Source organism: Coenobita brevimanus, chromosome 95, assembly GCF_032717465.1.
Source record: "Coenobita brevimanus isolate Jiangsu-jjx chromosome 95, ASM3271746v2, whole genome shotgun sequence".
Classification (NCBI taxonomy): Eukaryota; Metazoa; Arthropoda; class Malacostraca; order Decapoda; family Coenobitidae; genus Coenobita; species Coenobita brevimanus.
Genome location: NC_137048.1, coordinates 6,972,582 through 6,991,030, shown reverse-complemented (window position 1 = coordinate 6,991,030; position 18,449 = coordinate 6,972,582). Strand labels below are relative to the sequence as shown.

General features: G+C 41.9%; 1 protein-coding gene across 1 annotated transcript; it reads right to left on the bottom strand.

The window, feature by feature from the left end:
* Positions 1-9,374: 9,374 nt before the first annotated feature.
* On the bottom strand, positions 9,375-16,261 carry LOC145413202 (acyl-CoA Delta-9 desaturase-like). Its single transcript, XM_080282925.1, has one exon. The coding sequence runs from the start codon at positions 16,188-16,190 to the stop codon at positions 15,153-15,155; it is 1,038 nt and encodes a 345-aa protein (XP_080139051.1). The 5' UTR covers positions 16,191-16,261; the 3' UTR covers positions 9,375-15,152.
* Positions 16,262-18,449: the final 2,188 nt, after the last annotated feature.

Sequence of the window (18,449 nt, the reverse complement as noted above, 5' to 3'; positions counted from 1 at the left end):
CCCTGTGGCTAAATATATCCATCCCTAGTCCCGCATTCCACTGCATTGCGGGTTTCAGCACTATCCATCAAAGTCAGACCCCTAACCCATCCACTCCCATGACGTACTCGTTATTAAAGTTAAATCTAGTCGATTTTCTTCAGCCTTAGAGAGACATATAAAGCTGATGGAATTAGATATAGCCACCATTAACCCTCTTATTTCTAGAGGTCCATTTACTCTGAATATAATCGTCTTGTGGTGACAAGACTAAAAATGAAAATATATTATTGGAGTGTACCGATCAGTTTCATTTACTTCAGTTTCTTGTTATTATTATTATTATTATTATTATTATTATTATTATTATTATTATTATTATTACTATTATTACTATTATTATTATTGATGACGATGATGTTTATTGCTACTATGATGATGATGATGATGATGATGTTTATTGCTATGATGATGATGATGATGATGTTTTTTGCTGCTATGATGATGATAATAATAATAATAATATAATAATAATAATAATAATAATTATTATTATTATGATGATGATGATTATTATTATTAGTAGTAGTAGTATTAGTAGTAATAATAATAGTAGTAGTAGTAGTAGTATCATCATTATTATTATTATCATTATTGCTGTCATTTTGGTGATGATGATGATGATGATTACTAGTATATTATCATTATTGTTGTCATTTTGGTGATGATGATGATGATGATTACTAGTATTATTATTATTACTTTAACAATAACCCATATAACCCTTTTCGTTCATAATCTCTTGCCTCAGATTTAACCCTTTCACCGCGATGACACTGCTTCACTGATGCTCTCTGTAGACCCTGTGATTCACCACGGGAAGAGCATTATTAACTGGTGAAGGTAGCTAGAGCCTTCAGTAGCCCATCATCTGCAAGAGAGCTTTCCTTAAGTGCATGGAGATGTCTGGAAATGGCAAGAGGAACTAAAAGCTTATGTCACTGGCTTCAAATCAAGGAGCTCTGGTGTTGGTGGATCCGTCTCTGCCCCCGTCTTGTCCTCATCCTGCCCGCTATAGTTCTTTCACCTTAACTTGGCACAGATTTTCGTTCTTTAAATCTTATTTCCAGTTGATCAGCGGTGGAAAAAAGACAGTACTATGGTCTACATCACTTCATTGTGATTAGCATCATATTTGAGTGATACGCCATTGTTATAAATCAGTATTCAAGATGGAGATGATAATTTCAGGCCAAGTAAATCGAGTATAAAAAGAGTCTTTTCAACAGTTCTTTTTAGCATTATTTAATTTTCTGTCTATTCAGTAATGCTTTGTCGCTCTATATATAAATGTAGCATTTAATTTACGGTTATCTTCGGGTTAAGTATTCTAAAAACTACGATAATTATTTTTCTTACACAGCGCTCCTGAGTAAAATGTGAATTTCCGCCTGAGAATAATCGACACCAGCGCCTTCAGAAATGACTGATATAAATTCGTCAAAAATTAGAACTAAGCCATGGTAAAGAAAAATCATGTTTTCGTAAAATGTCAAAAATGGGGAGAGGGAGGGGGAGGCCAAGGATGAGATGCAGGGATGGAGTGGAGAGGTATATGAGAGAGGGGGGTGTGAGCTAGGAGCAGGGCAGTGAAATGGCAGGGGACAAGGCGACATGGAGGCGATTTGTTTGTGGCCACCCCTTACGGGATTAACGTGTCTGGCAATAGTTACATAGATAGACAATTCCATTAACGTTTCATCCGAATAAAATTAAAGTTTCTGGTACTAAGAGATACGGAAGTTGATGAGTATTCTGTTAGTGGTTTGCGGATTTCCAAGACGACTTTCAGTTCATGGACAGCTGGCATAAAAAGAAAAAGAAAAAAAAGAAAAAAAATGAGGGGAAGGGGGAAGTTGGCTGTATATTGGCATGGCGGTCGCGAGAATCAGTGACGGAATCCTTTACTCAGAAATTTCGAGCGAGGACGAAGGTTTGTGTTGGTGCGGGTCTCGTCACTGCCTGTGCGTGCAGCTGACAATTTTCCCCAACGATCAATAGGAGAGCACCGCCAGTGTCTCGTGACTGGGAAAGAAATCCACCCCTACCATCCACTCGCCCGATGTAGTGCTAGCTTCAGGAGACTGCATCAAGTTACAAGCTAAATAATTTCCTGTAAACCAACGTACCATATATTACGTTGGGTGGTAACCATACAGACGACAACTAAAGCCTGGTGGTCTAGTTTATTCAGACGCTTCAAACGGATCTGGGTATTTAATTTTTTGGTATATTATTTCTGCCATCAGTCGACTATATACTGCTTTGGAGAGACGTATAGCAGAAGGAGGAGGAGGAGGAGATAGTGAAGGGATGAGTGAGGCTGGTCACTCTCATCTTAAATGTCTGGACCAACTTGCCTAACCCCGGGCTCCTACGCACCTCATGGGTCAACATAGGACTAGATGATGGATGGATGGATAATCATCATCATCATCATCATCATCATCATCATCATTATCACCATCATCAAATTCATCATCATCTAAATCTGTGTTGCCCCATGAGAAGCAGAGGAAGCCAGGGCTAGGCAAGTTGGTCCTGACATTTAAGATGAGAGTGACCAACCTCACTCATCCCTGAGTGGCATTACGTGAGCAATACACCCCAAGCACCCCTTGGATATAAACCTACACTGGTTCAATCCGACTGGAGCACCTTAATTACCCACTAAACCACCAGGCGGCATAATTTGGTTATATGGTTACCACCCAGCGTATTAAATGGTTTCCTGGTGTGCAGGAAACCATTTGGCTTTTCATTCAGTGTAGAGTCACCCACAGGCAGAAGGAAGACGAAAGACTGAAGGAAAGAAAGACAGAAGAGGGAATGTAGTCACCCGTACGCGGATGGAAGAGGAAAGAATGGAGGAAAGAAAGTTACAGAACAGGAAGGAAGGAAATGAGGAAAGGGCAGACACTCAAAGTAACACTGCATCGAGTGAATGGATGGTGAGCGTCCCCACCTATAATACTACTACTAATAATAATAATGACAATAACAATAATAATAATAACCAAACCATACGTGCCCCCTACGTATCAACAAGTGGGTTGGTGGAGGATTAGTGCACCCCCCAAAAAAAAAAATAATAATAACTCAAAGTCAAATGGCCACCCCTTACGGGATTATGGCGTCTGATAATAATAATAATAATAATAATAATAATAATACATATACATATACATATAAGCATCACTGAAGATATGATGGTGTAATATGGCACACAAATCGCTGTGCTACTTAGCGTGGCATAACGAGAATATGACCCAAAGTGGGGTTGTGGCGCCGCTGTGTGGTGTGCCTGTCCCTTTTCATTCCATCTGACGAGTCCTCAATATTCTACCACCAAGAAGTACAGAGTTTGTTATACGGATGCCTACAACTAAGGAAATTATTCTATGAGTTAACGAAGAAAAGCAGCAAGGCATGGGCGATCAGAGGGTAGTAGCAGTGCTGGGACAATACTGTGGACTGTCCATTGTAGAACGTCAGTCGTCGTATACAGGTGCTTTAAGAATGCTGTTAAGGGGACGTGAGGCTGTACCACTGATTAACGTGCAACTCATACTCAATCATAATGTCTTACTTTGGTGATGGAGAGGTGTCCCTTCATGTGGTGGCACTGATATAACTTGTCGGCTCAACTGTCTGGCTATACAAATGTTCCTCATTTACCACCCTATCCTCCAAAAGGATTGTCGGAGATTAGCTACTTCGGCCTACGGTTCACAGGGTTCACGTTACAGATGAACCTGAAGTTACCGCAACAACTACTGCTATCAAGACTTATTTTAACTGAAAGGCAATTTTATCCAGCTTAACAGAGTATCCTAATAGGGAAGAGATGATGGAAGCAATTTCTAGCCACTGCAGTCATTAAGCCTCTCCTAGCTGAATAAAATCATCTGGAAAAAGTAAGCATAAAAAATAAAATGCCATACAGTTTATTTACTTACTTTGATGTAGCTCAGAAATGCGCTGCTGGGTGAGTAGGGACGAAGGGTAAAGAAATCTCCGCTCACAGCCAGACCCACCTGAGGAACTGCACTGTAGGTCTTCCATTTGCGAGCAGGATGTTCTACCAAGGTACCACCGGCTACTTCCTGTATACCTAGGTGTGGACAGAGAGGGGGAGGGGAGATAGGAAGGATAGGGGAGAAGGAGGGAATGAGGGAGGGAAGCAGCGGTATTAAAGTGTAGTACAATGGAGAGGGAGGGTGGGCAGGAGGGAAGCAGTGTGTGTGGGGGGGAAGGGGGAAGTGGTAGGGTACCATGGGCATTTCTCTCTTCCCCTCTCTGTCTGTCTGTCTGTCTGTCACACACACACACACACACACACACACACACACACACACACACACACACACACACACACACACACACCGTTCATCATCCTCGTTGCAATGAGTTGTTTAAGCGACTGCTGTCCTTCGCCCTGCAGTGGACTGACTTGAAATGTTGATGATGATGAAAATATTTGACCTGTTATATATCAAAGAGGATGTTGTTGTCTGCTACCATGTTGATGCTTCTTGTACTGAATGATATTGTCAGGACTTACCGGTATATATACATTTAATATATGTAAAAATAAATAAATAAATAAATCTATCTATCTATCTATCTATCTATCTATATCTATCTATCTTTCTATCTATCTATCTACATACTGTATGTATATATATATATATATATATATATATATATATATATATATATATATATATATAAAGAAAATAATAAAACAATCACAATATATTGATAATAAAAAATTAGACAGCACCATTAAACACATGCTGGAGAACGAAGCCTTCACGTAGTGGTACCAATATAACTGTGGCTCCGCTGCCCGGTTACACTGACGTTCTAAGACAGGAGATGGGTAGCTTCAGTCTGCAGTCCACTGGGTTCACGTCCAGATGCTCCTGGAGTCACAGCAGCAACAACAGGCCCTTATACCCAGATGACGCACTTCTTTTCATTTTCACCGTTTACACGCTGTTTTCTTTCAGTCAAGGTCACACTCAGCTTTCGAAGGGATTAATGAAGGCTACATCTGACCCCCCCCCCCCCCGCTCCCCTCCCCAGTTCGAAGTCTCTTCTAAGCTTAACAATAACAAGAATAGCCACAAGTTAAGCGCACTCAGAGAGGGCATACCTCTGTCGACGTCTATACCAGAGAACCCAGACCATCCCAAAAATTTAATCAACTCTTTCGTGGTCCATGACTCACATATCCACAATATTTTATTAAAATCCATCAATGACTTTTTGAGATATCTTGCGGACAAACAAATAAACAGACAAACATGGGTGAATTATATCCTCCTCCAACGTCACTGGCGGAGGTCAGTACGTCGCAGGACTGGAGAGGTTAAGCGATTCAAGCATGTTATTTTTACTACAGATGATTTCGTTCATCTTGAAGGACCTCCAGTGGTGAGGAGGCTAATGGACGCTTATCTAACCCCTTCAGTTCGAAAAATCTATCCTGTGGTGAATAAAACCGTCTAGAGAGAGCACGAAAAGAATACAAACTCGAATTACTTTCTCTGCTGGCACTACTATGATCTTCGAATGCTGTTGTTGTTGTTGCTGCTGGTGTTTTTGTTGTTGTTCTTGTTGTTGTTCCTTCTGCAAACGAAACTGGAAGGTATGTATTCAGTCCTGTTTGTCCGTCTGTTTGTTTGTTTGTTTGACTGTCCACAAGATCTCAAGTATTATCGATGGTTTTTAGCGGTATTTTCGTGGGACAAGGACGAGTTGATTACATCTTGATGGTGATCTGAATTGTCTGATATAGGTGCTGACGGAGGTATGCCCCCTCTGAGTTAACTGTTTCTTCCTTTAGTTCAGTCATTTTGACTAGGTGAGACGAGTAAGGCTGGTCACTCTCATCTTAAATGTCAGGACCAACTGCCTAGCCCCGGTTCCTACGCTCCTCATAGGGCAATGTAGGATTGGATGATGGATGGATGGAGATTTTCCCCGTTTTGCATCTTATTTCCCGCAGGTCAGAAGCAGAGTGAGACAATACTACCGCTCAACATCATTTCCATAGAACTTCTTCGTGACTCGCATGGCATTCTAGTGTTCAAGAGGGATTGATGACAGTTTTAAGCTCAGTTAAGGCGAATAGCGTATATAAACAGATGATTTTATTCAGCTTAGAGACTTTACGAGCTTGGGGGCATTGGCTATTACCTTCATTTACTCCTAAACTGAAAAAAATAAAATCATCTTTAATTACGTGAATATACCAGAGAGAGAGAGAGAGAGAGAGATAAGGTGTGTGTGTGTGTGTGTGTGTGTGTGTGTCTTGATATCTTCACCTGTATAACTACCAAGCGCTTCACAATGGTGCTGGAGATGGGCGCCTTCACGTGGTGGTACCAGTATAGTTAAGTGACTCCACTGTCCGGTTATGCAAACATCCCTCAACACCTTCCCTGTCTCCCTGAAGGACGGTGGTGGACTAAGGCAAAAGGGGTAACTTCATCCTGCAGTTCACCGGGTTCACGATCAGATGAGCCTGGGGTCACAACAAGAGCATGATATGGTTGGCTTGTCCTGCACGAAATTTTTAATCTGTTCACTTTTACTTGGCCCAGAATTTCATCCTTTTTTTTAGCTAATTTCACGTGGCTCAGTGACACAACGACAATGTCATGGCTCAACATTCTTTTCGTAGCACTTCTTCATGACTATCATCATATTCTAATCCTAGCCTATCGTTAAAACTCAGCATTCAAGACGTCAAGATGGCAACTGAAGACCAAGTTAAAGTGAAATCAGTATATGTAGTGGAACTTGGAAACTTGAGTCATATGATGTAGCCACTCTTGGTTTACTCTTGCTACCTACAGGCGATTGTATTCACCTTAGTGTACGTCCACACCACATGCTTGCTGGAACAGGCGGGAGTTTTGCATCACTGCGGCATATCAATTCGTTCGCAATAAGTTGGCCTATTACAGTTTTATTTCACGCAGCTCAGTGGCAGAAAAGGCAATACTACGGCTCTGCATCCCTTCCATTTCACTTCTTCGTGACTATCATTTTCTTTTGTAAATCTCTTACCAAAACTATTTAGGACAGAGAAGTGGTAATATTAGGCCAAGTTAAAGTGAAAAGAATATACAGTAGGGACCTACTGAACGCGGGCGGGTGCGGACGAGAACTTCCATGGGTTACAGTGGTGTAAAGTCGCAGACCGCACCAGCAAGCATCTGGTGTGGACGTTTCCTAAGTGGGGAGCTTCTGGGTTGAAGGGTTCGATGAATGCTAAATCTTACTCTCTTGATGGAAGTTTCTCTTCTTAGCTGAATAAAATCGTCTGGAGGTAGCAAGAGTGAAATAATGTCATGGAATTGAAGAGGTCATTGAGGTTAATGCAGGTCATTTTCGCCTCCTGTATTATATTAGTGTAGTCGGTTTATTTTCATCTAACGGAACTGGTACACTCCCACTGCTTGAAAACAAAGTCGTAGCTGCATGAAATTCGATAACCCTTTGTTACGAGTTAAGAATGAATTTCCATTGTTAATAGTTACACCGACCCGTCTGACTACACAAGCGCTGGAAGGAGTTTGGAATCTTCGTCAGCCTAGAATAAACGCGCTGTGGTCGTCTGGCATCTACTGTTTTTATTTTAACTTGACCCACATTATCGTCCTTCTGCAGATTATTTCACGTACTTTAGCTCGGTGGCAGAAAAAGACAGTGTTATAACCCCACATCCCACTGATCTTCTTTGTGACCAGCATCAATGCTACAGCCCTCTTCATCTCATCTCTTTCTGCCTGGCATTAAATTCTAGTGTTACTCTATCGTTACAACTCAACATTCAGGATGGAGAGATGACAATTTTAGGCCAAGTTAAAGTACAGGCAACATTGTCGTAATATTCCACTCAAAGGTCCGTATCATCAAAAATAAGATCACAAGGGGAGGGAACGTTTAATTCTTGACAGGACACTCGTGGAACACCCATAGTTACTAAATATGTTTAGTCTGCATCCCATATTACAGAATGTAGTCAGCAACAGTACAGACAGGACAGACAAGAGACTCACCTGGTGATACCTTACGTGTTGCGGGGACGACCTATTCTGTAACTGTGGGCGTTGATGTGTTAGAAGGATATGAATAAATGATGCACGATAGGCGCTGATAACTCTGAGCCGTTCCCGCAACACACGAGAGATCAGCCACTGGAGAGGAAGAGGAGCGTTATAATTATATAGGCCATCATGTATTCTATCACCGTCTCATGCTCCACAAATTTTCGTTACAAAGACTGAGGTTCGTCTTCCATTTTGCCATTTCGTGTTTAGTGATACAACACCGAGCCTCTCCAAGTAGACAACGTATCTATGTTAAATCTTATATCTCCTGTTGTCTCTAAACTTCTTGGACTAGACAACTTACCATCTTCCGTTAACTATTGTATCTTGTTTTATTTTTACCTTCTTTTCATTAATCAATTTGTGTACAGTATGGTAGTATTAGTGATAGTTGTAGTGTTAGTAACAGTCGAGATAGTTGTAGTGGTAGAAGTAGTAGTGATAATAGTAGTGGATGCAATTTAGTATTAGTGGTAGCAGTAGTAATAGTAGCTGCTATAGCCCCAGGATCATCTGAGGTGAAGTGCAGGCGGAAATTGCCCTCCCGCTGCAGCTCTCCATCCTCCTTTCGGGGGCTAGAGTCACTGTGGGACGTTCAGATAACAAGGGAACTCCATCACCCAGTTATCTCAGTGCCACCATATGAAGGCGTCCCTCTCCAGCACCAATCATAGAATTTACTGTACAGGGGCGTACCTAGAGATCTGGGGACCCGGGGGGCTAGGTTCTTTGTGGGGCCCCACAAAGAACCTAGCCCCCCTCATTCTCAAAACTTATCTAATATCTCAGCCGAGATTGTCGGGATGATAAATATATATATTTTTAAATATTAATAAAAAAGCTTGTAAATTTTTAAGTTTTTTTTGGGCCCCCTCTCCATTGGGGGCTCGGGGGGCAGTTTCAAACAGCCCCCCCGCCCCCCTTCAGGTACGCCATTGTTACTGTAATTATTTGTTTTTCTTCGTTCAAGTATTTTTAAAACACACAAGGGCCCCTATTCTCTTTGGGTGAAGAGGTTCCCTGGGATCACTTCTATAGCGATTTACTTTTGTCTTCCTATGCAGGGTATGACGACGTTAGGATATATATAACATGGAATTAGCGAGTAAAGTGTGAAAAACCAAACAATTCGCTTAGGAAAGGGTGTTAGAGAGCTTCCTTAACCGACAAGAATACGGCCCCAGGCATCTGGTAAATAAAACACAGTTGTAAGGCCATTATTTATTGACCACAATATGTATAACTATCCAAGGAAGACTAGTTAGCTATCCAGACATGTAGATTCAAAAGGTATATAATTCCATGTTCAAAAATAACACTATCAAATCTTTTTTTTTTTCTGAATTTGTTCTGAAGTACACTTATGGAATATATCAATTTCAGCAAATGCATCTGTATGATTAACCTTCCATGCAACTGCATTACTTGCAAGTTATCTTACAATACAGTAAAGAAGTGGCTTCATAAGGGACCTGCCACAACCGGGAGTGTGTGTGGCAGTCAGCCGGAGCTCCCTCACCCATCCATCTTGGCTCACTCTTCCTGTGTATATTTCATCCACCTTAACTTGGCAATTTTCATCCTTTTGAAGCTTACTTTATGTGGTCACTGTCTGATTATAACAGTATTGCAGCTTGCCAATACATCCTTTCTGTGCTACATTTTCGTGACTGACATCGTATTCTAATGTTACATCTCAGAATTCAGGATGCCATGTGAAAGTGGATAAAGTATATACAGTGACATTTCCTGCCAGAAGGTAATATCGTTCCTAGAGTCATATATTTCAACTCTTTACATTTAGCTAAGTGTGAAAAACAGTGCAATTATATAATGTTGTCTTGGCTGATTAGTTCCAGTATATAAATTTTTGAGTTACACTAAAGCTGTAACTATTTTGTCTTACATTTAAAAATATTGCTACTTGTTTGCAAGGATATATTCAGACGCTGTACTAGTAGGGTGATGGGCAAGGTGTTTACTGCAGATGGGTGAGGCGGCTGTGAAGGTCGATAAGAAAGCGGGTGGGAGTGTCAGTAGCAATGTGTGTGGGTGAGTCGTGTGTGTAGGTGGGTGGTGTGTATTGTTGGGTGAGGGTGTGTTTACAGCAAGTGGGTGAGGGCGTACACAGGTGGATGAGGGAGTGTGTAGTGGATAAGAATTTGTGTGTGTGTGTGTGTGTGTGTGTGTGTGTGTGTGTGTGTGTGTGTGTGTGTGTGTGTGTGTGTAATTAGTGAGGATGTTTGCAGGTGGGTGAAGATGTATACAGTAATAGTGCTGTTGCGTGAATGTGGGTAAGGCTTTGAGTAGGCGATTGACGATGTGTGTGTAATGAAGAAGGGTGTGCGTAGGTGAGTATGGACGTGTGTAAGTACATGAGGGTGTGTGTACTGCAGTTAGTGTGTGTGCAGGTGGGTGTGGGTGCTGCCAACACACCGGGTGGCACCGTCCCTGGCCGAAGCTGTTGCATTGTGGAGCATATCACAGAAAAATTCTCATTTGTCTTACACGAGGGGAAAATACTGCTTCCTATATCATAACCGGCGCTGAAGAAATGCATAATGATGAAGGCAATTTAGTATCTACAGACAAAATACATTGAGACAGAGTTAGAAAATACATACGGTAATAATTGAACCTACAGTGGATAATGATTCTCACAACCTTGGAGAAAATAATCATAAAGGAAACAGAAACGACAGACTTCCATCAGTCAGGATTCACGGACATATTTACGATCAGTTCCTCTCTCGTAACTTTGATATGGATTTGCAGGAAAAAGATGAAAGGTTGCTTTTCTTCCCTCATTCCATATCTTTCTATTGAAAAAAAAAAGAAAGAAAAAAAAAAAAGATACAGGGTGTTTTTGCAGGAACAACAGAGATGAGGGGATTCTACAGTAGTCTTTTAGTCCTTCTTGCAAGTCGGAATGTGACTTACGACTGGGAATCGATCGCAAATATGTATGAGAATCCAACCACAAACTGTCTCACTCTCTGTTCCTGATCCCGAGCTATGGTGCAAATGAACTTCCAATTACCACATTACTTCACAGCTTAACCCCTTCATCCCGAGGACCTTCTTTTAAATTCCATTCTTGCTATCTGCTGACAGTTGTGCTATCAGACTTTTCATGCCAGAGGAGTTAAATATGACCATTAGCCCCTTCACCACCAGACTTCTTCCCCATACTGGAAAAAAATATTCTGTCAACAGGAAGAATTTATAAGTCCTCAGGCTGAAAGGAGTTTAGTAAAATGGTTGAATACTTTTGTCAAGGCCAACAGAACTGCATACACAATCACTCATTGGAATGCTAAGAAATACACATGTTCCTTAACTAGACATATATATGTAACAGTGAAACAGTGTGAAACAAGAGCAGCATTTCATGAGGAACATGAGCAGCTTGAAACACGAGCAGCAACTAACCCATATATAAGTCTACATCTATTAGGAAAGCATAGCTCAGAGGCAAGTTAAACAATGTAATCCATTGGCCTTTATGTTAAAGTATATCTAACGCCACGGTGAACATAACCATTCACAATAGAGCTCAGTAGAACAAAGTAGTGATGCAGTAATACAAGGTTCCGCACGCGTTTCCGCAAGTCATGATACAAACCTCTCTTATTATTCTTGACAACAGACCTTTTGATATTTTATAAAGCTCAGATTTCAACAACAGTGGCAAATGATCACTAATATTTTTGGATAAGATTTCGCATAACAGGCAAGAATTGAGTAAAACGAAGCTTCATGTGTAGGCTGCTAACAATTAATAAGGGTGTTTTAACGCTGCTCATATACCGGTAGTTATTCAGCTGTCTTTGAGCTCCAGCAGTGAAATATTTTATAAAAATGAAACAAAACCATTCCGTAATTTCAGACCATGAGGGCGTATCTAAGATCTACTGTAACTAAGGAGTATTCGTCGTGTACAAAAACTAAGATATCTGAAAAGACAGTGATAATTGTGCTAGTAATCATAATCTTGGCTCAGTATTGTGAAGGGTTATGGTATAGAAGGGTAGGTCCGGCCACCCAGCTTCTGTAGTTTCTACACTCGGTTATTATTGCATGTTACTTCCCTTGTTTAACGAAGGAGTATATACGAACAAGGGCATATCATTGTTCCACACTTATAAATATGAACAGACATTTGAGAGTAACAACGACAGGGTTTCATCTATAAGGAAGGGTGGGGGTGTGAGATGGGGAAAGAAGTTCTTTCCCCAAGTAGCAAACTTCTGGTTGAATATCTTGTCATTACACTACACGGTAGAGCATGCTACCGTGGTGTCACTGCGAACTCAACTGAAATTGCACAGGAAAGATATGAAGTTTTGAACTGCAACCTAACCCTTTGGCTGTGGTGGGTCTCTATCAACTGAGTAAAACTGTACGACGAGAGCCGAGGACAAAAAATCCCCAGTGATACAGATAACTCATGTTTCCTGGGCTATGTTTCTCCCAAGCGTAGCAGGCCTATTATCGTGCTGCTCCTGGAGGGCTTCAATGCGAAGTAGGTAATTAGCAGCCAAAGGGCTAATGTACCGCCCCCCACGCCTGACTATGCATGATGAAACCCTGAACGAACATCATCGAACCGTCCCTAAAGCTTGAACACGTAACGTGACCGGCAACACACTTTATACACAAACAAAGTTATATTCAGCATAATAAAGGTTATATAGGTAGGTAAATATGCTGGCTTAATGCTACAGACAGCCCAACAATACTATAAGTATTACTTGTGGGCGACACCATATTTCTGCGGTATTATGTGAGTGGCAAAGGAGACATCTTGGGGCCTCATCCTTATTGATTTATTTTGCATACTACACTTTAAGTTCACTTGTATGCTCTTTATATCGTCTGTCAAAGTAGTTTACATCAACAGCATACAAAGGGACAGTGAGATGGAATTAGCATAATGTCACCAAAGAGAAGTGTTACGAATCTCTGAAGCCAAGTACTAATACGACCCTTTGTGCCACAGTCGTCATATCTGGATTATATATCTAGTCAAGAGTCCTGGATTCTGTGTGACAACCTACTTGGTAATTCTGAAATCTGTATACCAGACTGGAATCTAATCATGAGAACTAAAGCTCGTAAAATATAATGATCCACTCTTCAGGCAAACCTCTTGATTACATCGGTTAATAAAGTACAATTAAACATGTCAAGCTTGTCTGCAAACAGGAACTATAACTCAGAAAAGTCAATCAATGCTACTGGTAAAAAAAGAAAAAAAAAGAAAAAGAAAATCCCCGTGAATGTGAGGAGCCATATTCTTATGAGCTTGTTAACACCTCTTCATTAACGATTTGTTTCGCCTGTTACAACTCAATATTCTCCTGTGGGTTAGTTATACCGGTACATCTTAATATCGTCACTGACTATACAAATAACATTCAAGACATTCCTGTGGGCCTGTTACACGTATCACCACTGCATTAATAACAGGAAATCATTAACGTACCAGGGGCCAGATCCACAAACACACATCGTCTTCCCGTCCGCATAACAGTGATCTATTTGCCCTGCAAGAACAAGGAAAGGCGTGCAGAAACTCCCCATGTCCCTTGCTTTTCCTGGAATTCAAAATCCTGAGTTACGTGAGGGAATTGCTCGTGTGTTTGTGAATCCCGGTCCGATAAACTGACAAGGATGATGTGTTACTTGTTCCCTTAGCCGACAAGAGTACCAGCCGAACTGCAAAACCACAACCCAGGCCACACTAGAGGCCATGATGAATGCAAACGGTCCTGCAGTCACAGAGCTAGCTCCTTCAGTCCGATGACGGTCTTATTTCATATCTGCTATTTATTCACGAGTTTATTCAGCTCTGGGGAGAATTTTCAAAATGCTGGGGTTATACAAGGCCTTCATTAACCCTCCCATAACAATGAATCTTCCCTTTTTTAAAATAAAATTCGATGCAAGAACAAAAAGAACGTCATCCCTCTTATATATGTGATCTGTTCTGGCAGGAAGGACAGGGAAGTTCAGAATCTCATGTTTCTTGTTCTTCCTGCAGAAATATGTTTTAGTCACGAGAAAAGTATCATCCTAAGTTTATTTGGTATGTAGGATGGACAAGGATGGGAAAATGTACGATATTCCCTTCTCTCCAGTTTTTCTTGGCAATAAAAAAAAAATCATGACAGTACTGATCGCAGGTTCGTGAATCCTGCCCAAAAGGATATACTTTGCTTTTAAACTGTTCTAAGAATGACTAGAATAAATGAAGGAGGCATAACAAAGTTATGATACTGAGTGCCATGGGGTGACCAGTGTGGCAATGTCATCTTGTGGTTAAGAGAAAGCAGACCTGAATAATACATTCGCTGTTTACATAACCATCATGCCTGAGTTCATGACTTAGGCAAATATGTATCGTCACACAAGTACAGCTACATTGCTATATTTCATGCTGTGCAGTTAGACCACTAACAAAAATTATTACATTAGAGGTCTGATGAAGTGAGCTGCACAGGCGCATGTTAATATGTTGTATCTTTACATCACTGTGATTTAAACGACCATATGCCTTATGTTTCGAGCTTTAGTGTATATATTTAAGATAATGCACAGCCATGTAAAAAATTATAGCTTTTTAACCTATGAGAATTTAGGAATCATTCAAAAAATAAATTATCAATACTAAAAAAATAAATACACAGTGCAAACATCACTAGCTAATAATAGTGTCCAAACTACCGGCAAATTACCAGTGATAAACAGAAGGAATTGCACGCCTTCTATCATTATCTGCAAAAACATTAGTATCCTATTAATATAAATCCTACCTTCTTATTTGATTAATGAATATAAGCAAATTTGGTACCGTAAATACTTATATTCCGTCAACCATTGTCGTATATCCTCACTTAGTGAAAGAATACACTACCAAATAAATGCTGGAGTTTGTTATTCGGTAGGTGATGCAGTGTAGCGTGAGAGGCGTTGGGGTGTTTACTTTGTCTTGCTGGAAGGTGGCGTGTAACTTCCGTCGCCTGTTCTGTTCACCCGCTTTTCAATCATTTCCGGGCTGACTGTCCTTAGGTCGTATGCCAAGCCCAGTTTACTGCAGAAGTCGATGGCTAGGCTGGTGATGTTATAGTTTGCCAGGCCTCCCAGTTCTGCCGTGCGGTAGTCCCAGGGAAAGACGTGGTGGTAATTATGCCAGCCTTCTCCTAGCGCCAGGTATGCCACCACGGGGTTCTGTGACGGGTAGATGCTCTTGTCGTAAGGCTTGCTGCCTACCCAGTGCGCTAGGGAGTTGACAAACCAAGTGACGTGCAGGACGATGGTGTAGCGAAGGAAACCGGGAACCATGAGGGCGTTAACGAAGTGTTCCTGCCACCACAGCCACGGCAGCAGCGTCGGAATCACGAAACACAGCGTCACCACTAAGGGAACATAGAACTTACGTTGCCACGTGACAATGGGGTCTTGCTCCAGGTCGGACAGGTCCAGGCGGCGACCCTTTTCGATGACAGATGGGTGCTTCCGGTACATCAGCCAGCCCATGTGTGAGAAGAAGAAGCCGCGTTGGGCGTTATGGGGATCAGCGTCGGTTTCGCTGTATTTGTGGTGCACCCTGTGATCTCTGGCCCACTCGTAGATGTCGTTCTGGAACGCCATGGTTTGGAACACACCCAGCACCAGTCTCAGGGGGAACCTGGCTTTGAATGAGCGGTGTGACCACAAGCGATGAGCTCCCATTGTGATACCTATGGCTGCCATGAAGTAAAGCACAACACTAAAGAAGATAGTCTTCCACTGCACAGCAAACAAAGCCAGATACAACCCATACACGGAATAAATGTGTAGCAGAGCAAACAACACAAGATTTTTCCAGACTACTTTAGACCAATCCAAGTTGCGTAGGTCGTTTATTATTTTCCTTGGGCTGATACTCAAAGTGCGAACCTCCATGCCATGGTGATGGATTTCCTCGCCTTCCAGAAAGTCCTCTTTAATCTCCTGGTCTGGGGCTTGTGGTGCCATTGCGACGGGCAGCTAGGTATGACAGTCGTGTGACAAAGAACCAAGGAAATGAATTAAGCGTGGGAGCTCTACCGACCTCTACCCGCCACGGTTCAGCCACGACTAGCGGTATCGGCGCGGAGCGGCCAGGATATAACAACGTTTGGGGAGGCGGGGCTTAGAAGTTCCTTACTTTATACAGATAAATTTCTTTTCATGATGTTATTCATAGTGCATTCTACCTGCTTTCATATGTCACAGCAATGGATCACAACTACAGCTAAAGATTATGAAGAACCTCAGTTCAGTATCTTTCCTTTGTCATCCTGCGTGTTCCCTCAGGAAATAGGGTGGATGGTGGGCTGTGCATCATGCGATCGATCAGCCAACCCGTGCGCGCTCTGCGTCTGACGTCATCCAGAGGGGGATTTCAAAGAGAGGCTTGCCATGCTTTCATAAATTCCAGTTTCAGCACTAGTTCAGGATTATGTATGCATTACTGACTAATGAACATGAGACATAGAAAAGTTTGCTGATAATATTGTCAATGTTGTAAAGGACAGGTAATTTTATCCCGCTTCACTGCTGACGTGGCTGTTGCATCACGGCAGTCCTGACGTACGCATTAACTCAGGCACTTGAACTTGTAACCTGCCCTATGGTGATGTGCTAAAAAAATGTTGCGTGACTAATAGAGCCAAATCATGCAGCCTGAGATTGCCAGGTGCCCAGGATTAGGTTCTTTGTTGTGTGACATCAGTGGCGAAGTCAGTCGTTGCGATGAAGGCACCTAGCCCGTATGGTAATATTATATAGAGGTCTATTGTCCGTATGATGCTAAACGAGTGTGAATATCATCCTTTAGTCACTCCATGAGGAACAAAGTGAACATATGGGTAGCAAACAATGAGAGAGAGAGAGAGAGAGAGAGAGAGAGAGAGAGAGAGAGAGAGAGAGAGAGAGAGAGAGAGAGAGTGTCAGGTGTGAGGGACGGTGAAGTGAGGGACAGTCAGGCATGTGGGACAGTGAAGTGAGAGACAGTCAGGTGTAAGGGACAGTGATGTGAGGGAAAGTCAGGTATAAGGGACAGTGAATTGAGGGACAGTGAATTGAGGGACAGTGATATGTGAGGAACAGACATAAGTGAGAGTAATAACGGAGACTGATATCCCTTTCAAGTCTAGGGTATACTTCGCTGAAGGAAATCGTCTGGTGGAAGGCAGAGCAAAATAACTCATAATCCTGTGTGCCTGGAGTTTGAGAGTAAGACATGACTCAACAGGCATTATAGTCAGTATGCCTTTACGTGACGGAACTGGACCACTCCCACAGTTTGTACATTATACCAAGTCGTGATTACGTGAAATTCAATAAGTCTTAGTTTTGAGGCAGAAATGAGTCTTCCTGGTTACTAGTCAAACCGATCCTTCACTCTGACAACACTTAGCCATCAGCTGAGCTGAGGGTGTTAGGGATATTCGTCAGGGTTGAACAAACGCTCTAAATAAAGTGAAAAACCCATCTTACACTACTTGTACAAAAAGTGGCAACATTTCACCCGAGACTTTTTCCCACTGTCAACACTCGTCTGTGGTTTATTGCTTCCGTTCAAGTGTTTTTATACAACTTAGTAGGGAGTTTTGGAACTTGCGAGGATAGGGAGAACACTGATTATCTCTGTCACTACTTGGAGCCTTATCTCATGCTAAATAAAATCGTTGGTTGTGACAAGAAGTAGAGAAAATACAGTATACATTATCAGGTGACATGTAGAGGTGTATGGTATGTAGGAGGACTGCTGGGCCTTGATAGCAGGCTGTGAAGCCTATGCCCAGAGTCGGACACATATAAAAAAAAAAAAAAAAAAAAAAAACTGAAGGGGTTTACGATCACATATCTGAGGGTGCGCTGACCATGAATTTTAAAACAATAGAAGACCCTGCTGTGTGATTTATTCGGTCAGTTCTGTGTCCATATTCAGCTTGGCACTTCCAAAGATGTTTCTGCTCTCTTAACCAATAAATCACTGCCTAGGGGGACTTTCATGTGGTGGCACCCATAGAACCGAGCTGCTTTGCTACCTGATTATACAAATGTCCTTCAGCATCCTCCCTACCCCTAAAACGGAAATGATGAGTTGCAGGAGAAGGGCAACTTGAGCCTGCAGGTTACGGGGTTCAGCTGGGCCTGGGGTGACAACTACTACGATAAACATGGAGTGAAAATTCAGCCCCCTTCCCTGAGTCACAAAGCCAGGCGATTAACGCTGCAGGGTTCCTA